This window comes from Vicugna pacos, chromosome 14, assembly GCF_048564905.1.
Source record: "Vicugna pacos chromosome 14, VicPac4, whole genome shotgun sequence".
Lineage (NCBI taxonomy): Eukaryota > Metazoa > Chordata > Mammalia > Artiodactyla > Camelidae > Vicugna > Vicugna pacos.
The window spans coordinates 65,065,078-65,090,111 of NC_133000.1; the positions used below are offsets into that span (position 1 = coordinate 65,065,078).

The window sequence follows — 25,034 nt, forward strand, 5'->3', positions numbered from 1 at the left end:
AAGCTTGATCTGAGAATTATGAAACATGATGTTATGTATATTCAAAACTACTCTGAAATACTGCATGTTTTTCTTGAGGTTCTTTTATTACACTGAGATGTCCAAAATCAGCTTTAAAATTGTTTTTCCCCTCAGTGCTCAGGTCAGAATCAGTACAGCAGGGCTGCTAAAATCTAGCTGCAATATAAAGTCTGTACGTTCAGTTTTAAATGTTATCTTCAGATTAAAGCAAAGGAAAAAAACAAAAACAAAAAACAAAACCACACAATAAGAAAACCATGATAACATACAAGTTTTTGAAATGTCATTTAGGGGAATTAAAATCCTAAGTTTTCCTCATCCAGTGCATTCAAGCCCAGGGTGCTCTTGAAGCAGCAAGCAATAAAGCAGTGACAGTGAGAGAGATTTCAGGAAACAATCTTGTTATCAGCGTGGGAAAATTATTTGGGAAATCAGCTGCCACTGAAAAAGATTTTCTCCCCCAACAGATTAAGTTTTACAATTTTTTTGTTTCAAGGAGCGTTATCAGGCTTTTGCACTCGGCGAGCGCTGACGGCTGAGGTCACCCTCTAACCATCGGGCTCTCTGTCCTGCTGCTGCCTCCCACCGCCCCCTCATCTGTTTTCCCGCGGGTTATAGCGAAGCCCGTGCTCCCCCTGCGAGTCGTAATCGTCGTGGTAGGGGAGGTGGACCCACTCGGGCGGGTAGGTGGCCGTGCTGTACACGAAGCACTGCAGGGTCCCGCCGGCCCCCTCCACAGCGATCGTCACCAGGGTGCGCTGGTACATGTCTGGGCAGCCTTCGAACTCGTCCAGGAAGTGCAGCATCTGCTCGTCCACCGCGTAGATTTCCCCGGCCACGCGGTTCCCCCGCCCCGGCAGGTTCAGCAGCCGAGGGATGTTGTGCTCCCCCGCGATCACCAGCGGGTACGGCTGCACCGTGCGGCCCCGGCCTCGGAGGGCAGCGCGGCCGTGGGCGCCGTCCAGCAGGACCTTGTGGTTGGGCTGGCCTGTCTTCAGGGTCCCGTACACGAACACGTGGGCCATGCGGCTGCTGAAGCTGCAGAGAAGGAAGCAGAGCAATGCTGTGATGCGGTCAGAGGCGGCGGCAACCTCTCTGGGCGGCCTCCTGGGCACCACCCAGCACGACTATTCCGGATCACCGGGAACACCAACCATCACTTACATTTTTCCAAGAAGAGGGACTCATTTGAAGAACATACTTGTCAGATGAGACGGCCTGTCCTGGGATCAAGTCCTGCAGAACTGCTGTTTTGTAAGAGCAGTTCGTTTTCAATTGTTTTGAAAGGACTTTAAACAATAAAAGATGGGTGCCAGCAGGATGCAATGGGTTTGGATAGGAGACTGGACCCCCGAACCCCACTGCCCCTAATCCTTGCCCCACCCCAATGTGATCTTCTAGAACCATCGATCTAGCAATAACAACTCCAAGTTGGACCGGGATGCCCCATTTCTCGCCCTCCCATCCTCCAGAACCTTGGCAGGCTGCCATCTTGTGCTTCCAGCCTGTCCCACCCTGCACCCCGGCAACAGGGGGGGGGGAGGGTCTGGCCAATCCTCCAGGCCTGTTGGGGCCTGCAGCCTCTCACCCTCACCTCCCTCCAGCCACCCCCAATGCCCGCTCAGCCCCTGCCCCTGCACAGAGGCCTCCCTGAGCGGCCACACCACCCTGGTTTGCCCTTCTCACGGTGCGGGTTCTCTAAACCAATCACAGTGCTTGTCTTGTTTGCTGCCGGGATGTGAAGAGTTGAAAGAGAAATGGGAACCATCCAGTCCTTCTGGGCTGAGTCTCCGGCTGGTGAGGACTCAGGCCACACAGCTGGGTGAAACCAGCCAAAACTGGAGGCCTGCTCTCCTGATCACTGGTGCCCTTTCTGCTTTGACTCGGCTTTTAAAGTAACACATATCCATAAGGTAAAAGTTAAATAACTTTACAAGAAAAATAAAATCCTACTCTTCCCACACCCCTGAAGAGACACATTTAAGCCTCTAAAACCTACACTGCTACTTCCTAGTGTTTAATTCGTCTTGCCTTCCCACCCCAGAGCAGGTGAGCAGTGTTACAGCACAGACGTTAAAACCAACCTGCCCGGGCTGAAATCTCAGCTCTGCCCCTTGTTAACTGTGTAACTTTAGGCAAAGCACTTAAAGTCTCTGGGCCCCGGCTTCCTCGACTGTAAGCAAAGCGGTGACGGCACCTGCCCCGGAGGCCTGCCGAGACAGCGCCAGTCCTGTGCCCCGTGAGGCCATGGTAACCGTGAGCTGTGGCCATGCCACTGCAGAGCCCCACGTTCCTCCAGTAGGTTCACATCCCTGGTTTTGGTCAAATCCATATTCAGTTCAGCATTAGAACTATGTAAACACTGTTCTCAGATAGGGCACATAGTGTACTATGATTAATTTCCTTTCTTGGACAACCGTTTGTTTTTACTGGAATTAAAATTTGCTTCAGCGTTTTTCTCCTTTTTTCTGTTTTGCTCATTGCTCAAGTTTCCATGACAGTCCTTCGGCTTTGTTTTCTGAGAGCACCACCGTAAGAATCCTTGCAGCCCCGAACACCTGGTCTTCCCCGCAGCCATCGCCCCAGCCGGGGTCTGCGGTCCCCCAGGCTTCCCAAGTGTCTCCTGGGGCCCAGCCCCTCCTTGGTTGACTTCCTCGTTTTACTGAAGCTATTATTCCCCAGTCTCAATGAACAGTGTAGCTGGGTAGAAAATTCTAGAAATAATTTCCTTCAGAACTTTAAAAGCATTTCTTTTTTGACTTCTGATGCCCCAGGTTCATGCTGAGAAGTCCAGGGCCACTGAGACTCACAACCTTCATAAAAGACTGAGGCTCTTCCCTCTGGAGGCTCCTAGGGTCTTCTCTCCCCTGGATTCTGAGGTTCTGTAACGAGGTCTCTTTATGCGGGTTTTTTTCATTCACTGTGCCAGGAATTTCCACCTAAAAACTCATTATCTTGGATCGTGAGGACTATTCGTCCTAGTCCTTCCTTGTACTCTTTCTGGATCGCCAGTACTCAGATGTTGCATATCCTGGATTAATCTTCCAATTTTCTCTTTATATTCTGCTTTATCTTTCAATTCTTCTATTATTTTTAAAAATATTTTTACCATCATACTTACTTCCAAGACCATCATCTTGTTCCCTTGTTTTGTGAGCATCCTGTTCTTTCACAGAATACCATCACTCATCTTTGGGAAGATATAAATTATCATGAATTTGGGTGTTTTGTTTTTTTTTTAAAGTTTTCATCTTTCCCTGGATTGCTTCTGTTTCTCCTAAATTTCTCTTTTCTATTTGTTTTGGTATATGTTTCTTTAATAGGTTTCCTTCAGACGTCTCAGTAATCCTTGGCTGGCCTTTTACGGTGGAAAGTGAGACACCATACAGGAGACTGTGTGGAGGTTGGGGTTGGCAGGCCTTGCATGGAGGCCTCCAGGTAACAGAACCATAGGTATGTGGACTTGCCCTCCATCCCCATCTTCAGGTGCCTCCTCACCCCCACGCTCAGCTAGGCCTGCTCTTCCCAATACCAAGCTTCTTGCCAAGCCTCTGTGGACATAAGCCACCTGCCCCCTGCTGGCCAGAGGGTAGATGGGGGTCTCTGCTTTTCCTTTTTTGGATAGTGGCCATCCTAAAGTGTGAAGTTTTAATTTGCATTTCTGAAGTGATTAGTGATGTTGAACATCTTTTTATGTTGGCCATTATATATCTTTTTTGGAGAAATGTCTGTTAAAGTCCTTTGCCTGTTTTTTAATCAGGTTGCTTTTTCATTGTTGAGTTACAGGAGTTCTCTGTATCTTCCGGATATTAACCTCTTATTAGACATATGATTTGCATACTTTCTCCCATTTCATAGGTTGCCTTTTTACTCTGTTGATTTTGATGCACAGAAGTTTTACATTTTGATGTCACCTAATTTTTGCTTTTATTGCCTATGATTTTGGTGTCATATCCAAGAAAACTTTGCCAAGCCCAGTGTCATGAAGCTTTGGCCTTATGTCTTCTCCTAATAGGAGTTTTATAGTTTTTGCTCCAATGCTTAGGACTTTTATCTATTTTGAGTTAATCTTTGTATATGGTAAAAAGTAAGGGTCCAATTTCATTCTTTTGCATATAGATATCCAGTGGCCCTTTTGTTGAAAAGACTATCTTTTCCCCTTTGGTCTTTCTACCTTTGTCAAAAATCATTTGACCGTATATCCAAGGATTTCTTTCTGGACCCTCTCTTGTGTTTCATTGGTCTACACAGCTGTCTTATGTTAGTCTCACACTGTTTTGATTACTGTTGCTTTGCAGTATTTTTGAAATCAGGAAGTATGAGACTCCAGCTTTGTTTTTCTTTCTCAAGATGGCTTTGCTTATTTGGGGTCCCTTGAAATTTCATATGAACTTCAGGATGGATTTTTCTATTTCTGCAAAAAAAAAATTATTGGGAATTTTGACAAGAATTGCACAAAGTCTGTAGTCGCTTTAGTTAGCACTGCCATCTTAACAATATTAAGTCTTCCAATCCATGAACATGAGATGTCTTTCCATTTATTTAAATTTTTGTTTTGTTTTATTATTTTTTAAATTGAAGTACAGTCAATTACAATGTGTCAATCTCTGGTGTACAGCACAGTGTCCTAGTCATGCATATACATACATAAATTTGTTTTCATATTTGTTTCATTAAAGGTTATTACAAGATATAGAACATAGTTCCCTGTGCTATACAAAAGAAATTTTTTTAAAAATCTATTTTCGTATATAGTGGCTAACATTTGTAAATCTCAAACTCCCAAATGTATCCTCTACCACCTCCTTTCCCTGGTATCAATAAGATTGTTTACTATGTCTGCGAGTCTGTTTCTGTTTTGTAGATGAGCTCATAGTTTGTTTTTTTTTTAAGATTCCACATATGAGTGATATCATATAGTATTTTTATTTCCCTTTCTGACTTACTTCACTTAGAATGATGGTCTCTAGGTCCATCCATGTTGCTGCAAATGGCATTATTTTATTCTTTTTTTAGTCAAAGTATTATTCATTCCATTGTATAAATATACCACAACTTCTTTATCCAGCCACCTGTTGATGAACATTTAGGTTGGTTCCATGTCTTGGCTATTGTATATAGTGCTGCTATGAACATTGGGGTGCATGTATTTTTTTTTTTTTTGCATTAGAGTTCCCTCTGGATATATACCCGTAAGTGGGATTGCTGGATCATATGGTAAGTATATTTTTAGTTTTCTGAGGAATCTCCATACTGTTTTCCATAACAGCTGCACCAAACTGCATTCCCACCAGCAGTGTAGGAGGGTTCCCTTTTCTCCACACCCTCTCCAGCATTTATCATTCATGGATTTTTGAATGATGGCCATTCTGACAGGTATGAAGTGATGCCTCATTGTAGTTTTGATTTGCATTTCTCTGATAATTAGTGATATTGAGCATTTTTTATATGTCAATTGGCCATTTGTGTGTCTTCATTGGAGAAATGCTTGATTAGGTCTTCTGCCCATTTTTAGATTAGGTTGTTTGGGGGTTTTTTTGTTGCTGTTATTATTATTGAGTTATATGAGCTCTTTGTATATTCTGGAAATTAAGCCCTTGTCAGTTGCATCATTTGCAAATATTTTCTCCTATTTCATAGGTTGTCTTTTGTTTATAGTTTCCTTTGATGTGCAAAAGCTTATAAGTTTAATTAGGTCCCATTTGTTTATTTTTGCTTTTATTTCTAGTGCCTGGGTAGACTGCCCTATTACGATTTATATTAGAGAGTGTTCTGCCTACATTCTCCTCTAGGAGGTTTATGGTGTCTTGTCATATGTTTAAGTCTATAAGCCATTTTGACTTTATTTTGTTTATGGTGTGAGGCAGTGTTCTGTCTTCATTGATTCACCTTGTTTTTCTTTTTCAACTTCCTTATCACTGTGTACTCCTGTTCCTTGTCTGTCATGTTCAGCTGATTTCCAAGGGCTGCTGTGAGTGTCATAGTCAACAGAACATGTGAAAAGACTACATTGGCCAGATCCTCTCAGGCTACAGCCAGGGATAAATCAAAATATGCCTGTGATTCATTCAGGCCAGGAACACACTGGAACCCTCCTGAAGCACCACACCCCAGGCCAGGCTAGGAGGGGGTTCTCCCCCTCTGGGTCTCACACATGACTATGTCTTCCACCCCATTCTTTACTTGCCACATAGTTCCTTCCATGGCACTGGGTTACGGCCAGAGTCTTGGATAAAAGGCAATAAATAACAGTTAGAAACAGCTGTAGGTGAGCCATTTGGGCTTTTCCAGAGCAACTGAAGAGTGCTCTTCAGGAGTGGTTCTGTCTCCACTCTAATGTGAACTAGATGCTCCCACGCGGGCCTGTTCTAGGACACTGATGGCCAGGTCAGCCCTGGCAGGGATCATCATCGGGCCAGATGGCCGTTTACGAACACAAGGCATGCTAAGTGTAAGTAAAGAAGGGCACTGTGGACCTCCACCACTTAGCAATGGTGGGTCTTTGGGAATGTTACTTAAACTCTCGGAGTTCTATGCCTGCTACTTAAAAGTGGGTTCATCCTGTCTCCCTAAGAGCTAATCTCTACTGACTGCTTGCTGTGCTAGGCCCCAGGACCCGATGAAGTTAATTCCCTCCTCCCTCCTAAGTTCTCCACCCCAGCTCCTTCCTTTATCAATTAAGGTCTAATGTATCTGCTAGCATATATTCTTCTCAAGGAAGCCCGTTAAAAATAAAACAGAAAAGAATATTCTGTATAATAAGTGGGAGAGGGAATCAAGCCATATTAAGCATTAGCTGTGGCCTTGATTTTTCAGAGCCAAGACAAACAGCTGGGAAGGTGATGTTACATAGAAATGATCGTAGTTAGGCCACAGGGTGCTGGTTCCAATTCTGTAGAAAATCAGTTCAGTAACTTTCTTCTGCAGAAGATGACAGCTTATTTCCATAAAAGAAACCCCCCTGGCAGTAAAAATGTAAACTTCTAGGAAATAATGTAGCCTGCTAGAATGAATTATAATTTTCTACATTTTATCCATTGAATTCTATACTTGATAATATTGGTTTGAGAATACTATTTATGTAATAAGAAAATTAATATTCTGCAAGAAAAACATCATTACTTTTATGATTGTGTTTTGAACAACAAACAGAGCTCCTTCAGGAAGAGCCTCATCCCTGGGGGGATTGAGAAAGGATCAGAGTTAAGCACTGAAACAAGCAATTAATTCCCATTAGAGGATTAAGGCACTCATGTTCACTTTGAATCAGAAAAATGAATTGTGAATAAAATCATGTACAGCCAAGAGGTTGCTTGTCAAAGTTAATAAGTTAGAGAACTGAAGGGCAAAGTGGAGCGCCCGGAAGGTGAGCGGCCACAAGAAGCATCAGCAAGGAAACTTGTGGAGTTCTGTATTCACGGGACACAGGCTGCCAGCTCAAGATGCCGCAGCAACGTGGGGGTGGGGGGTATGGTTTCTGCCACACGGTGCTGTCCTAACTCTACTAGACGGAGTCTGTCCGTGAAGTGAGTCTAGAGGCCTTTCCACCCTGCTGTGCCACCATCCCTCATGCATGGATTTCCCTATAGTATCTCACCATTAATATAAAGAAAATGAAAGAGACACACAAGATATTAAATTCAGTTTGATGAATTTTAGAGCTGATTCCAAATGGACTCAAGCAGTGTCTCTGCAGACAACTGTGCTGATGTATAAAGAACTGACTGGGAGGCCCCGCTGTGGTCAGGAATCAGTCACTCTCCCTTTGGGAATCTGAAAGCCCAAAAGCCGGATCCTTGTCCCAAACCCAACTGGTCAGGAATAATGTGGACACCCAGGGGTCAGCACAGAGGTGGAACAGGCTCACAGAGAGTCTCAGAAAGTTTTACTTAAGCAAAATTTGGTCAGTTTAACACTGTCAATATTTAATATTAAGAAAACAAAAACACTCATGGAAATGTCCATCTGGCCTGGCACTGCTTGAGACGCCTCTGTGACTGACTCAGCATTTTACTGAAATGCAGCCTATCCGTCTCTAGTTTCATATTTCACCGCTGAGGCAGAAATTGAAAGTAATTATGAGTCCTTCACGTAACTATTCGGTTTTCCCTGCTTAATATTTTTCTTAGCCACCTGGTGGCAAGAGTGTAAAAGCAGGATGTAATTTTAGAGTTTAACATGTTAGTTTACAAATTAGAACTACTGCATACGCCGGGACGGTATTTAGAAACACACACACATGCCAGGTGAACCAAACAGAAAAGGGCTAATATATAACTCTTCTTAAACTCATCTGCAAAGGGATTTAAATGGATACCAGCTTATAACATGAAAACCACCTTTAAAAACAGGTGTCTCCACAAGTCATTCTGTATTAAAATTTAATGATACAAGGAAATGTTAGACAGATGACACCCAGATTGTTCTGTTTTCCTCTAAGTGATAATCATTTGGCCATTAGCAAGGCTTACTGCCGGCTGTCAAGTGGAGGCTGGTCAGTTTAACACTGTCAATATTTAGCGCGGGCAGGTGGAGTGACACACATCAGGCCCTGCCCCGCCCACTGGCGGGACCACGAGCTGCGGCGGCCCCACCCCTCCCCGGCTGCTGGATACTTAGCTTCCAAAGGGCAACAGCCTGTGTCAGATCCACTCCCACCAAGCCTGTGACCAGCCCCCAGCACGGCCGGGGACCAGTCTCGGCGAAGCCGCAGGCTCCGTCGTCCTTACGTGGCCCACGGTGAGCGCGAAGCGCACGGGCGAGCGCACGGCTGCCCCTCGCATCCCTCCCCCTCCCGGGGCATGATTTCCCCCTGGGAGCCGCCCGAGCGGCTGGTAAAGTAACACATTAATTCTTCACAGGTTTCTAGGACTGGAGGAAACAGGTGAAAAAACACAATGCCCGAACTTTGAACTGGAGCTCGGCCCGCGAGCGCGGGGCCGCAGGGTCAGCCTCTCCCGGCCGGCCGGGCGCCTGCCGCCGCTTTGATACTTCCCTCCCCGGGCTGTTTCTTTACAGCAGCGACCAGGGCTTCCTGCCCGGCCGCCCCCTGGCTCCCGGGGAAACATTTATGACAAAACACCTTTCTGACATCAAACAAGCAGCTCGGGTGACTTGGCGCCTCTGAAATTGAGAAGCTGGGGTCCACGCTTGCAATGGGCCCCAGACTCAACCTTCGAGGGTCCGTGAAAACAAACGGGCGCGTCATGTTCTGACGACAGGCGGGGCCTCTGAGCACTGCCCTGGTGACCATCTGGGGGTTTTATGCTTTACCCGCACTGGAAAGTTTAAAAAAAAAACAAACTTTTAATGCCACGCCGCTTTAAAGGCCAGCGTGTTGCCATCTTTAAAACATACAGTGACCACAAGGGAGACTCGATCCCCACCCCGCAGGCGCAGTCTGTTAGGAGCTGGAAGAGCCCCGAGGCCGTGGGGAAAGGGCTCCGTGGGAAGAGGCAGGACAGGGAACTGCAGGCCCGGTCCCAGATCCAGGGCTGCTGGGGGCCCTGGTGCAGTAGATGTAGCAGAGCGAGCACGCGGTCTGGTCCCACCCACACTCTGACCCCTAGAGAAGGCGCCCAGGGCCCTCAGCACAAAACCCACTTGCCCTGTGGGCGTGGCTTCAGAAAGCTGGGCTCCCCCTGCCAGCCCACCTGTGGCTCAAAGGGGACGTGAGTACTGCTGCGGCCACGACCGAGGGCATTTTTACTGTGTGCACCCCATGCTGTATACTTCACTTACGTTCTCAACTCACACTCAAAATGACACAATAACTCCCTGCCCCCCACTTCTCTCCATGTTACAGATGGGGAACCAGAGGTGAAGTGATGGACACAGACGGCCCTCAAACCTCCTCGCTGCCTGCATTGGCTCTGCCCAGCTCTGGGAGGAGGGTGCTCTCTCATTGCCTTCTGCCCAGGACTCAGAACAGGAACCGCTTCCAGCCACCGGAGGGCCTCAGGCAGCCGTGGCCTGGGAAGGCCACACACCAGCTTCCATTTCCATCCTCATCCTTAAGGCGTCCACAGGCGTTTACTGGGCATGGAGTACACACTGGTGCAGCCTGCCTGAGGAATCAGCACTTAGAAGTGGCCCCCTTCCTGGAACTGTTCACAATTTTATTTGGGCACGTGTAAATGTCTCAGGGGATGCTAATGCACACTCGCCAGCATGGAGACCCAGGCAGCCCCAGCAGCACAGATCCCCAGCAGCACAGATCCCAGCAGCACAGATCCCCAGCAGCACAGATCCCGGACGCTAATGCACACTCGCCAGCATGGAGACCCAGGCAGCCCCAGCAGCACAGACAGGTGGGATTCAGCAAGGCTTAAGAATGAGAACTAGACAGTACTGCGTCCCTGCCTGGGTCAGCCGGGAGAGGCTGCTCTGAACAGCAGGAAGAAGGCAGTGGCGTTCTAAGAAACGTCAACAAGCAAGAAACTCTACCCTGTCCTTCCTTCCTTGGGTACTTCCCCGTACAGGCCAGCCACACACACTGAAGACAACAACCAGGAGGGGAGGGCGCCCTGCAGGGCATGCGATGTGAGTTTCCTTGTGTGTAAATTACACATCAAAGAAAGTTGATCTAAAAAAAAAGATTAAATGAGATCATGGAAAGAAGGCAGTTTGTAGGCCACCCGGTCTGTAATTTTTATCACCAGTTTATATTTTATGTGAGTTCAGCATACTTCACAGTCCCTAATCAGCAGCAAAAACTTCTCATCTCTTATCTCGAATTTCCACACACATCCAAGTATTTCCAAACTGTTTCTAACACAGATTTGTGGTGGCCTCCCTCCCTTAAACTTGGTCGTTTTCTGGAACCCAGTGCACAGTGAAACCGGACAGACTTCTCTGCAACTGTTACCTGGGCTCCTGGGAGGGAGACAGGGGAAGGCAGAGCAGCCCCAGGTGTGACCTCTGAGGGACGGGGCCTGGGGTTAAGACTCACTAGCTGTCACTACCCACCCACGGCCTGTGTGCACTGACTGCTGATCAAGCAGAGACGTCCAACAGTTGGCTACCAGGAAACGTAGCAAATGATTTGCCTTTTAGAATATTTTTTTGCAAGCCTGCTAGAGGAGCAGCTTTTAACTCACTTGCTGGCAGTTGCTCAAAACATGTTTATTCTGCCTGGAAAGAGCCAGGAATCTGTGTCTGCTCCTCACCCCCACCTCTCTGCAGGGCCTGGAAAGGGCAGCAGGTCTGGCTTAAGGCAGGCAGCTCCCACCCTACCTGGTAGCCCCCAAAAGATCTTTTTTCTCTCTTGGTGACAACTCAGGCAGAAAGCAGTGGAGGGAAAGAGAATGACTACCCATCATGGACTGTTTAAATGGTCTTGTCCTTCAGAAACATTTTAAGGCTTAAATGTTTAACTTAAAATGGTTACTTGACTGCTTTGCTTTCTTAGGTAGGAAATGGGAGTTTGGGAATGCAACTTAAAGTTAGCAGCACTACAGGAGCACAGTTACAGACTCACCCAGAGCCTTCCTTAACTAGGTGGCTTGCTAACAAACTGTCCTAAGGAGAATAGAAATATACCCATTAAACAACTCCTAGGTAACCGTCTAGAAATCAGGCCTACCCAAGAGTGAGAAAATAAAACAGTCACAAGTGCAGGTGAGGCCCCTGGATAGGCCTGGGCCCAGACCCGCTGCATGTAACGTAGTATTTCATTGCTTTGGAGGAACAAGTCTTCCAGACAGAGCACTGGACAAAGGGCTGAGGGATCAAAGGTCAAAGCCAAGCCCCTGCAGACCTCGGAGGGCCCGGCCTCACCCCAGCCAAGGGCGCGAGGCCACGGCAGGTGGTAGGAGATGCAGGCATCCTGAGCTCAGCTACCTCGGGGCCCAGCATCCAGCCAGGGGCCAACACCACGGGACGAATTAGTGGCAAGAAGACTTTGGAAGATGACCGCCAAATACAGCTGCAGGACCTCAAACCTCAAAGGCCCAGAAGACCACCTCCACTACAAAGGGAACCCCAGCACCACTCAGAAACCACGGCACAGGTGGCCCCGCCGCCGGTCGGCACTGTCGGCCTGCACTGCCAGCCACAGCAAATTAGGAACAGTCCCAGCTCCACTCCCAGGGGGCTCTGGAATTCAGGACTCAGTTCTTTTGGTAGCAATAACAGATTCACCTTCAGGATTGTATTTTTGCTAAGAATATTATTAAAAACCAGTTAATTCTCTAAAAAGATGTTGGCTACCTGGAGGCAGTGGGGTAGGCGGGAAAAATGCAAACCTAGAAAAGGTAACGCCTCCCTTAGTGCACCCGAATCACCCCCAACACGCTGCAAACACAGAAGTCCATTTTAAACTTTTTTTTTTAAAAAGAAGCCTTTAAAAAATAAAAGCACTGAACTCAAAATTAAGCCTGATGGGTTTTTTGATTAATTAACTGTCCCCAAAGCATTCAGATCCTTTCATGCTTTCCTAATTAGCCCAAGTAAAATTCAATTAAAACAGCTGAGAGAGAAGTTAAAACTGAATTACAAGAAAGGAGGAGGGAGCAGGCAGGAAATGAAGGGCGTGTGACCGAACATGCTTGTAAATACTTGACGTGAAGTGGGGCCCTTCACTCCCCGTTCCTGTGCGTCCACACACACGGCTGGTCATTGCTCACCCGCGGCGGCCACAAGACTCGAGTCCCAAATTCCTAGAAAATGTTTTGTCGGAGTGACTGGGGCTTTGAAGGAACTGGATGCACTGAACTAAGTGGATCCAGCCCTCTTAAACACTACACCCAACCCCCCAGAAGGGCAAACAAAAACCCACTTGAGCCCCACTGACCGCTGGGACCAGCTGGGAGGAGCCAGGGGGCCCAGGGGCCGAAGCCAGCCTTCCCCCGGGTTCACCACATCTTGGCCTCAGGTGTTTGGGGGCAGATCCCAGAGCCCTAAATGTTACTAAAAAGCACAATCTGGTCTATACTTGGCTTTTGAAAATCACTTAGAAGACAAGATGCAGTCCACTCCTGGGAGAGCAAAATCCTGTTAAAATGCAAAAATCCCTTGTTACCGCTTTGTGTGATCACAGAAGAGATGCTGCTCCATGCGGTTTCCTCACTTTTCCAAAACTGGTTTCAAAAACAACAGAACTATAGGTCTGCTTTTCATCACGGGACGTTTGTTTTCTTATTTAACTTTACAATGTTCCTTCTGTCCTAATAAAGAGGAGGACTCGGGGAGGCTCCCCTGCGCTGCTTCAGCCGTTTTCCTAACGAACAGCCTGAGCGTGTTAGGGGGGTAACTTTTTTTTCCCCATAGGAACTCTGTCACTTCCCTTTCCCAAAATGACGTTCTTATATAAAAACAAACAAAACAACATGCCGTACGTGTGAACAGCAAGGACAAGAAATCAGGGCTGTCTCCTGTCCGTCCCCATCTGTTTTGGGCCCAGCCGCGGGTCAGTGGGCCCAGCCGCATCTTCTTCCCTGGCCTGGGCTGTGGTACTAGACTCCCCTGGTATCTCAGGAGATCCCCCCGAGAAGGCCATGCTTTACAAACAATTTAAAGGTAACTAAGGTTCTAGTTGAAGCCCCTAAAAACAGTGCACTTTGCTCATCCTCTGAGCGGGCCTCCAAGAACCAGGCCCCGGGCTCTGCTGCCCAGTGTGGACCTGGTGCAGAGGCAGCAGGGGAGCTGACCCATCCAAAGCCATGTAAACGTGCCCCTGTTTTAATACAACAATGATTTCAATTATTTTTGAGTTAAGGAATTTTTCTCTCCCCTCCTGCTGTCCCTTCTTGGAATAAAGACAGTTCTCCAGGGAACTGGTCCCTGCCCCAAGGAGGGGGCACCACACAGCCCAGGCTACACCTCCTTCCCAGGAGCTCACACCCAAGCGGAAAGGAGTGGTCTCCTGACCCCACGTCCTCTGGGGGGCCTGTCCCCTTCCTCCCTGCACCTGAGGGGCCCTGTCCTCCTGCCCACTCTCTGCCAAGCTGCAAGCCGACCTCTTCTCTCCTCCACGAAAAAGGAGAGGTGCCCCTGCAATCCAGCCCCGCCCAGATCTTCTAGGAAGACACAGCCCAGTGGGAACTGGCTGGAGTGCAGTTTGTCCATTTCACCTACTGCCCTGGGAGAAAGGAAGAAAATTTTTTGTACAGGGGATGTCAGTGGTTCTCCGGGAACTGATGTGTTCCCTCCAATCCTCCAGCAACAAGTGTTATTGTCCCATTTCACATATGGAGACCGAGGCTCAGCAGATTTATTTAACCAGAACAGCATAGCTATTAAATGGAATGGCCTGGATTTAAAGTCAAGGCTTAATCCAAAATCCACACACTTTCTACCAAGTAATATTTGATATGGAGCCAAGAACACACAATCAGTAAAAAATCATCTCTTCAATAAATGGAGTTGGGAAAACTGGATAATCACAGGCAGGAAAATAAAATTGGACCCTTATACTACTCACAGAGAGCAACTTGAAGTGGATTAAAGACTTAAACAGAAGACTTGAAACTGTAAAACTTCTAAAAGAAAACATAGGAAAAAACTCCCTGACGCTAGTCCTGGCAACAATTTTTTAGTTGTGACACCAAAAGCACAGCAACAAAAGCAAAAATCAGTAAATGGGACTACATCAAACTAAAAACCTTCTGCACAGCAAAGGAAACAATCAACAGAATGAAAAGGCAACCGACAGAATGGGAGGAAATATCTGCAAACCATGTATCTGATAAGGGGTTAATATCCAAAATGTATAAAGAACTCATACAACTCAATAACAAAAAAACAAACAATCTGATTTTTAAATGGGCAGAGCAAATGAATAGACATTTTCCCAAAGACAGACAGATGGCCAACAGGTACATGAAAAGGTGCTCAACATCACTAATCATCAGGGAGATGCAAATGAAAACTACAGCGAGATGCCACCTTGCACCTGCCAGAATGGCCGTCACCGAGACGAGGGGTAACAAGCACTGATGAGGACGTGGAGAAAAGGGCGCCCCGTGCACTGCTGCTGGGAAGAAATGTGCATTGGTTCAGCCACTCTGGGAAGCAACGTGGAGGTCCCTCAAAAAATTGGAAATAGAACTACCATACGATACAGCAATTCCACTTCTGGGTACGTAAGCAAAGGAAGTGAAAACAGGATAGTGAAAACAGGACACCTGCGCTCCCAAGTTCATTGCAGCATTATTCCCCACAGCCAGGATGTAGAAGCAACCTAAGCGTACACACACATGGACTATTACTCAGCCACGAGAAAGAAGGAAATCCGGCCGTTTGCAGCAATATGGACAGAGCTTGAGGGCATTATGCTGAGTGAAATAAGTCAGGCAGAGAAAGACAAATACTGTATGATCTCACTTACATGTGGGACTTTAAAAAGCCAAACTTGTATAAAGAGAGTAGAATGGTGGTTACCAGGGGCTGGGGGCTGGGGGTAATGGGGAGATGTTGGTCAAAGGGTATAAACATCCAATTAGAAGATGAAGAAGTTCTGGGGATGGAACACACAGTGCTGTGAATATAGTTAACAATACCGTATTATATACTTGAAAGCTGTTGACAGAGTAGATCTTCAATGTTGTCACCACAAAAATTAAATGTAATTAAGTGACATGATAACAGCATTAGCTGACATTATGATGGCAATCGTACTGCAATACATATATATCATCAGATCAACACACTGTACCTTAAACTTATACAATGTTATATGTCAATTATATCTCAACAAAGCTGGAAAAAAATCAATGGAATATTCTTTTTGGGGTGATGAGAATGTTGGTAGAATCAGTGGTGGTGGTTGCACAACCTTGTGAATATACTAGAAACCAATGAACTGTACACTTTGATGTGGTGATTTTTATGGTATGTGATTTATCTCTCAATAAAAATAACTAGTTAAAAAAATCAGTGGAACAGATTAGAGTCCAGATGTAGACCCATACTTGTACGGACAACTGTTTCTGATAAAAGTGCCAAGGTAATTCAAGGAGAATGGATAGTCTTTGAAACAAATGGTGCTGAACAATAGGATATCCATACACACAAAAAAATGAACTACCACTCTTACCTCACTCCATATAAATATACTTAATTCAAAATGTATCCAACTGCAAGAGCTAAAGTTCTAAAAGGAAATCTTATTAGGAAACAAAAAGTACAAACAATAAAGAGAAAACATGGAAAAGCTGGATTTTATCAAGATCAAAAATGTCTGCTCTCAAAAGGCACCCACTGATTATAGGAAAAGGCACACACAGAATGGGAGAATTTATCTGCAAAACATAGACTACATATCTGATAAATGACTTGTATCCAGAATATACAAAGAACTCTTAAAGCTCAGGAAGAAGCAAAACAACCCAAATAAAAGGGGTAAAAGATGTGAGCAGACACTTCACCAAAGTATATAAAACTCAAGTAAGCACTTGAAACAATGCTCAACGTCATTAGTCATTAAGGACTTGAAAATAAAAACCACAACGAGACACCATCATACACCCAGTGGAATGGGTAAAACCGAAAACACTACTAACATCAAGTGTTGGCAGCGATGTAGGGTAACTGAAACTCTTATGTATTGCTTCTGGGAACGCAAAACGGTGCAGCAAGTTTGGGAAACAATCTTAAAAGTTAACCATGTATTCACCACACAACCTAGCAGTCTCACCCTTGGGAATACACCCACCATAAAGGATTTCGTATTTCCACACAAAGACCTGCGCAGGAATTTTTCACAGCAGTTCTATTCACAACGGCCAATAGTGGAAACAACCCAAATGCCCATCAACTTGAGAATCCACAAACAGACTGAGGTCTATGGAAATAACAGTATCCATAAAATAATATGGATAAATCTGAGTGAAAGAAGCCAGACACAAAAGACTACACGCCATGTGATTCCACTGACATTCTGGAGAAAGCAAATCCTAGTGACAGAGGACAGAGCAGTGGCTGCTCGGGGCTGGGCTCAGGGGAGAAATCTGACTACGAAGGGGCACCAGGAGCTTTGGGGTGATGAAAATGTTCTGCATCTGACTGTGGTGGTGATCACACAAGTATATACATTTGTTAAAATTCACTGGACTTTAAATAAACGTGAACTGTATCACATGCAAATCAATAAAGCCAATTTTTTTGAAAGTCTATTAAACTTCAGCATTTGAACAAAGTCCTTTTATCCACCATGATTTTACATGCTTCTTGCAATACATTAGTACTCCATAAATCTTAGGCCTTATTTTCACCAAAGTGACTCATCCATTCCCCTCTGCTCCAACCTGAGTGCAGATGGCTGAGAAGTCTATGCTCTGTTTTAGCTTCTACCCTGGGGCGCTTCACTCAAGTCCATTTCCAGAGACAACTCGAATTGCGTGGAGTCAAGTTCCAGCCCCACCAGGATTCATTGTGTGGCATCACACCTGTTACCGGCTGGGAGAAGTCCTGTCCTGGGCCAGGCCCTTGGGAAGATTTCACCAGGACACTGAGCACCTGCTTTGGCCTCAGGCCCACAAGGCTGGTTTGCCTGTCTCACTCTTCTCCCCTAAGGACCCTCCCAGTTCAGGACTCACATCAAGCTCTTGGCCACCATCACCCGGGCCCGTCAGATCCCCCTGGTTTGCCTGGGTTTTGCTGCTGTTTTGTTATAGACATCTCCATTTCTTCACATAATCAATCTGTTTTCCTAGACTCTTACCCAAGTCTCCCGCGTGTGTTTAAGTGTGCTCCCGGGACAGTGTCCTACAGCACAATGCAGTTCTTTTCTAAAGAACCAGGACACGTGTGATCCAGCGAGACTGATGTATAATGTGGAAGAGCCTCCGAGATCTGGAATGGCTCCCACAGCCCAGGCTGCACCCCTCCCCCGCCTCCTCCAGGGCCCAGGACCGTGGGGGTCATTTCATCACAAGCACGAGCCCCCCAGACCCCATCAGTCACGCCCTGTCTCATCGGCCCAGTCCCAAGAAACGCTCCCCTCCTTCCTCCCTGACCTTTGGCTCTGCACTCACAGGTGAGCTCTTGGCTATGTCTCATTAAACATTAATATTCCTGGAACATTTTAACCTCTTGGTTCCAGTATTTCAAGTTATATTTCTCTTATTAACTCACCATTAGTTATCTAAACCTCCCTGAACTCATCACTGATTATCTCAACTTCCCTAGACTCTGTTTTATTGGTTTTCATTTTCTCACATAAGCAAAATTTCCAGTTAGTTAGAAGTGCCCTGGTGAGCTGCTTATTTCTGTCATTAAGAGGTGAGACCCACCTTTTCCTCATTACTCCCATTTCTGACCCATTTGAGAGCTTGTCTTGCCACTGAGGGCTCTTCTGAGACACGAGGCCTCTCCTCTCTGGTGATATGAACACTCAAACGATGTGCTTTTGAAGCTTTCACACTGCAGGCCAAACATCCCAAGCGGCCCTCTTATCCTATCTTCAGAAGCAAAGCAAACCTGGGCAGAAACACTCCCTTACTTAGAAGAACTTGGCTCCGACGCAGCCTGAGGATGCTCTTCCCCTTGGCCCGAGGCCCCCAGGCGGGAAGAACCGGCTGCGGATCAGACAGGCCTGGGCAGTGATGCTGGCAAATGAGCGAATCTCTGAGCCTCAGTTTCCCTCTCTGTCCAATCGCACAACAGTACTTGACAGGGGAGGGCGGGCACCCCCACCTGGCCAGCACAGGTGGGGCACCCGGCTGTCCTTGGGCCGGCGCCCAGCAGACCGGGCTTTGCCCTCGTCCCTTCGGGCTGTTATAACAATGTCACCATGAACCGGGCGACTTACAAACCACAAACATGCTTTTCTCACAGGTCTGGAGGCTGAGCAGATTCAGTGTTTGGGGGTGGGGGCACCACCTTCTGGTTCACAGACGGCATCTTCTCGCTGGGTCCTCACCCTGAGGACGGGGTGAGGGCGCTCTCTGGGGTCTCTTATCAGGGCACTGGTCCCACAGTGAGGGCTCCGACCTCATGACCTAATCACCCCCAAAAGCCCTACACCCCAATACCATCGCACTGGAGGTCAGAATTGCAACATATGAATCTTGGGGGGACACAGACATTTGGTCCATAGATAGCAGCGTTATTCTGAATGACATAAACAACAAATAAGAAATTATTAATTCTGCTCAAAAGCTCACTCTCCAGAGTCTCCCTTCCCTGAGAAGACAGTGGAAACAGAACCTTACTGCCGGCAGCTTCTTCCAGGCCTCGTGCATCTGTGAGATTCAAAAGGATGGATTCGGGGCAGCCCTGGCTGACCTCCCTCAGCCTCACCGGGAGCAAGCTCCCATCCCACCCACCTCCCAGGCTCGGCCACAAGGTCGAATTGCCAGAAGCAACGTGGAGTTTTATTTTTCCATGAAAGGATGACAAGCCCCACCCCACCACCGTGTCCTCCAGGATCAGACATCTGACGGCAAACACTGCAGGCACTCTACACAGCTAAGCTGGGTGAGGGCGACATCGTGATTTCCATTCTCAAACATACACTTTAGTTTTGCACAGAAAAGCAGTATTTTCTTGCACAAACACCATCTTCCCCAAACCTGGTGGGACCAGTAATCACGACCAGCACCTGCATCACAACGCTGACTAGGAACCAGGTATACTTCTAAGCACTTCACATCGTACCTGATTTAATCTTCACAACAACCTATGAAGCAGGCTCCTTTCCTGCCGTTTTACCTGTGAGGACACCGAGACAGAGAGTGTAGGCAGTAAGTGTTGGACTTGCCCAAAGTCACACAGCTAGAAGCAGCAGCCCCAGCCGGTCTGACCCTGGAGTTCAAGTGCTCCCAGTACCTGCCCCGGCCCGGGACACACCGGAAAACAGGGCAAAGTCAAAGGGTTATTCATCTTGAGTTGTAAGCAAGGTTGACACGATCTTACTTGGATAAAGCTTATATTTGCACTGATTACAGGCTGGCCTGTGTCCCCCCAGATTCCCGAGGTGGGACTCCCAGCCTCCGGTCACTCAGGATGTGACTGACTTTGGGTCTTTAAAGAGGTGATTAAGTTAAAATGAGGTCACCAGGGTAATTCAATATGACTGTATCCTCACAAGAGGACATTTGGATGCTGACTTGCATCCAAATGTTTTTTTTTCTTCCAGTTACTTCATTTTTACTGCTTCATATTTTCAGCAAACAAGTCAAGGTGCTGAAATTATTAATTTATTAATAAATTAATATAAGTGTTAATTATACAATTAATTATATATTAACATTAATATATTATCTGGATATTTTTATCAACTAAACAGGAAATTCTCTTTAAATAACCATCTCCTCACTTCACAGCCCACCCAGGAGCAAATGAGAGCACATTAGCACAACTGGGGCCACATCACCAACCAGTCTACAAGCCAAGGGAGAAGCCACGCCTTGATCTTGGACTTGCAGCCTCCAAAGCTGTGAGGGACGGACGCCTGCTGCCTGAACCCCTCATGGCGCTGAGCTACTGCAGCCCGATGGCCTCGGGCACCCTCTCCATTCGCGCCCAGGCTGGGGAGCCACCTGACAGCCTCCCCAGATGTGTCCTCACTCCAGCTGGACTCCCTGCCTTCCTCTCCAAGCCAGTTCTGCTTCCAGCTCTCTCAGCAGCAGCAGATCCCAAGGTGACATGAGGGCCACGCTCCTTCTGGGGCCCCTGCCCATACCTGCCTCCAGATGGAATCCCAATCAGGCCTCTCTTCCAGGATCCCCCACCCACCACCCTCACCCCTAAGCCAAACTGACGCCGAGCTTGAAAGCCTTCAGGGCTCCCAGCCACGCTCAGCTGGCCAGCTGCTTGGACTCCAGGAGCCTGGCCACACTCCCACACTGTGACTGCAGCCCGAGCCTCACCGACTCAGCCCGCTGCTCCCACAGCCTCCCCCAGCCTGCTCCTGGACACCACATTCACACCTTCCCGCCCCAATCCAAGCCGTCCTTAAAATCGCAGCCCCGGTCCTGCCCGTCCCAAAGCCTCTCTGATTCTCCGCATCATGGTGCGCGGGTCCCGCTCTGTCCTACGTGCCAGGTGCTCCCTCCCTAAGTTCCCGAAGGGCAGGGACACATTTTAACTTGTTCCCCATAACGGAGCACGTGCGGAGAAAGTGAACACATTCGTTCACCTGGTCCTGGGAATTCTCAATGAGACAGTTTTCTCTGTTTTGATCACAAGGAAATAAATGACAACCAAGCAGCTTCCAAGTAAGTATTTGGTTGAAAACTGGCTCCTCCAGCAGAAACAGGGGCTCTCCAGGGATCACTAGGCCACCGTGGACCCACACGTACCGTGCACTCGCTGCAGCCAGACCACGAAGAGCACGTCGGCCCGGGAAGTGGACTCCCAGCTGCGGGCGCTCGGGCTGGACCAGGGCCGGGCGCTCAGCCTCCGCCCGGTGCTTCTGGACGCTGGGAGGTCCCACGCGAGCTACGCCCTCAGGCTCAAAGTCTAGGAGAAGGTGGGGCATGTGCTCAGAGAACTCTACAGTGGAACATGGTGTGAAAATGGGGCTCTGAACAAGATATACTGATTGTTATGGGCTGAACTGTGCCCCCCCCAATTCACACGGCGAAGCCCTAGCCCCCAGCACCTCAGAAGGTGACTGTGTTTGGAGACGCGGTGTTTAAAGAAGCCACTCAATTAGAATGACTCTTTAGGGCGAGACTTACATCGATCTAACTGGTTGTCCTTACAAGAAATTGGGGCATGACAGAGACACCAGGGACAGAGTAAGGGCCACGTGAGGACACAAGAGAGACCTCAGGAGACACCAAACCCCCCCGCACCTTGCTCTAAGCTTCCAGCTTCCAGAACTGTGAAAAAAATAAACCTCTGCTGTCTAAGGCCCCTGTCTGTGGGACTCTGTGCGGCAGCTCCTGCGAACTACCATGACACAGCTGGCAGTAACACGGCCTGTGCGGCGAACCTGGAAAAGCCGTAAGTGAAAGATGCCAGACATCTGAGGTCACGGTGTCTTTGTTTGATTCCACTGACACGAAGCGCCCCGGACAGGCAAGCCCAGAGACACGGGAAGCGGGCTGGTGGCCGCCAGGGGCTGAGGAGGTGTGGATCGCAGACTGGCTGCTTGCTGTGCACAGGGCTCTCCTCAGGGAGGAGGATGCTCTGGAGGACGATGGAGGTGGTGGTGACACAACATTAAGTAAGTGCTAAATATCACTGAATTCTCCATTTTAAAAATGTTTTATGTGAACTTCACCTCAATAAAAAAAACTCTAAAATTTAAAAAAAAACTATAAAAAGGTAGATAAAACACACTATTAGAATACGATGTGTTGAGTGAGCGAGTGAATGTGCCTGAGCTGAATGGCTGTGCGAGATGTGGCCCCTGAACTGATGGGGGGTCATCCTGGAGAGAACAGGGGTGGGCGTAGCATTCCTGGCGGGAGCCAGGGCACCCAGACGGCGGATGGGTGAGTCCCTGGGGGGGACCCACTGGCCAGCGGGAGCCAGAGCCTGGCCGCAAAGCGAGGATGAACGGGGGCCTGGGGCCAGCAGGGTGGAGCACGGTCGTCCTGGGCTGCGGGGTGGACTGGATCCTGCGGCTGGGGCCTCCCAAACCCGGCTGAGGTTTCAACTTTTCTATTCCCGAGCCCCAGCCCACCTCCCAGGGAGATGAAAGTCTGGAGTCAGGACAGGAACATGTATTAGTAATAAAATACAACATTTTCAAAAGGTGATTCTGATGATTACCCTTTGGGGAAACCACTGAATTCCCTCGAGCCTTTCATTTAGGGAAGGGTCTCTCAGTTCCCCCTGGAGCTTTACTGAGGTTTAACTGACAAACAAAAATTGTATACGTTCAAGGTGTACAATGTGATGATTATATATACGTGCACACTGAAGTGACTACCACAATCAAGCTAATTAACACATCCATTACCTCATGTAGCTACGCTTTATTCATGTGTGTGTGGTGAGAACGCTTAACATCTACTCTCTTCACAAATTTTAAGAATACAGTACAGTCACCAAGCTGTACGTCAGATCCCCAGAACTTACTCACAACCAAAACCCCGCACCCTTTGACCAGCACCTCCCACCCCTCACCCCTACAACCCCTGGCAACCACCATTCCACTCTCTGCTTCTATGAGTTTGGCTTTTTTAGATTCCACATATAAGTGATATTATACAGTATTTGTCTTTCTGTGTCTGGCTTATCTTCCTTATAATGTCCTCCAGATTCACCCACGTTGTTGCAAATGGCAAGACTGCCTTCACTTTTACGGCTTTAGATTTATATATATATGTGCGTGTGTGTGCGCATACATATGTAGTCCCATGCATATAATGAAATGTTTTATGTATGTATACGTACACACTTTTTATTCATCTGTTTATTCATCTGTTGACAGACACTTATCTTGTTACCTTATCTTGCCTTTTCTGAATAAGATCTTTAAGTTTTATATTGATGCTACTGAAGAATGACTAACTTTTGGATAAAAAAGATTCATCCTGCTCTGTATACTGTAAGAGGAGGGAAGGCACACTAATTCATCTTCACAAGACCTCTCATAAAAGATTTTCACTTAACCTTCATCTCCATGGAAAGTTTAATTAACCAGAAAAGCAAATTTTCTAAATACTAAATATTTAACATGTGTTCAAACCTGCACCTTTTTAAAGAAAAATGCTTCATGTCCAAGTTATACAAAAGGAAAGCAAAACACATAAAAATAAAGATAAAACCAAAAAAACTTAGGATAAGTAAAGGTGGCCCTTTCCAAGTTTAGTACATATTAGCCCATTAAATTTCCCCATCATTTTAATGTAACTAAGAGACTGTTCCCTAAACAATATTGCTGAATACACATTTCCTAAGAGCATTATGTGCTTACTCTCTGATGATTCAAGGTCGGCTTAAGTATAAATATTAAGCAATAAGAATAACCATTTTAAGAATGTGGAATAAATCACATTTTTTACTTTCAACACCTGGTGTCACCAGCATAACACAGCACAGGGCTCTGTGTGCTCTGAGCTGGGTGTGCCCCACGGCGGTGGCAGCCAGGCCTTCGTGGAGGAGGGAAGCCCAGAGGCCCAGCTCACACCTTCCAGAAGCACCCAGGCAGCTGCATTGAAACACAGGTTTAAAGGATGTTTTTTATATTTGTTTTTAATTTTGAACATGATGCAGGAAAAAGACTGGAGTGAAATAAACCTGAGATACTTTTTCTCTAGACATCCTAGTTCATGAGTGATGGCTGCCTGTGTACGTGTCTTCCCCAAATTCAGTTAGTCCTGTTTAGACTGGCTTGCCGATGACACGCCTGAAATTAAAAATCCAAGACCTGTGAAGACATCATTCTTTGCAGTAACTTATCAGGTCAGACCTCAAAACAAAAAAAGGGGGGTAGATTCCAAGAAGGAAAGAGACAATTCTTCGGACATCATGAGTAAACCTGCAAAAGGGATGCGTCAGGACGGAGGAGCTGGTCCAGCCTGCCTGACCGTCTGAACACGTGAGTCTGCACAGCCCACCCGGACGGTCCAGGCAGAGGAGCCCTTGTGAGACTGAAAATGCGGCAGCCCTGATATTTCACAGCTTGGAAACGTGCTTTAAAACGGGGTTACTGCTGAGTAGCTCTCACTTGCTTCCTGGCAACAAAGGGACCAGTAACTCAAGAGGGAGAGAATGGATGTTTGGGGGCAACCACAGCTTCTGCCACTCCCATTTTTAATATTTACTGGCCACCATCCTGCTTTGGGGGGTAACTGAAGCCCTCGGATGAAACTCTGGAAGCATTCTTGACCCTCAGCCACCTCCAGGTTTTTAAATGAACCTCAGGTACATCACCTAAAAAACGGGCTAATGCTTGCCTCAAGGGCTGATATGTGAGGACTATATGAGATCGTGCATAGCAGAATGCTGGCTCGGTGACTTTAATAAGTAAGGTAAATCACAGAATTATTCTAAGAACTAAACAACAGGATGTATCACAGATCTGTAGTATCTGGTGCGTAGCTTGTGGCCAGTAAATGTTAGCTCCTTTTTAACTTATCCATACAAAAAGCCATTCCTAATTACCCAGC

The 25,034-nt window shown here is 47.1% G+C and overlaps 1 protein-coding gene and 1 long non-coding RNA gene across 4 annotated transcripts in view; one reads left to right on the plus strand and one right to left on the minus strand.

The window, feature by feature from the left end:
• Positions 1–273: 273 nt before the first annotated feature.
• The window catches only part of GGACT (gamma-glutamylamine cyclotransferase), a 34,158-nt gene continuing 9,397 nt past the window's right edge, over positions 274–25,034 (minus strand). For all 3 annotated transcript variants that reach the window (XM_072976501.1, XM_072976500.1, XM_015242697.3), the window contains one exon: positions 274–1,059. In XM_072976501.1, coding sequence (XP_072832602.1) covers positions 615–1,046 — 432 coding nt within the window. In that variant the 5' untranslated portion in view covers positions 1,047–1,059 and the 3' untranslated portion in view covers positions 274–614. The remainder of the gene's footprint in view (positions 1,060–25,034) is intronic.
• LOC140701174 (uncharacterized) lies at positions 9,170–10,645 on the plus strand. Its single transcript, XR_012080092.1, has 2 exons — positions 9,170–9,266; positions 9,827–10,645. It is a non-coding gene; the product is annotated as an uncharacterized lncRNA (long non-coding RNA).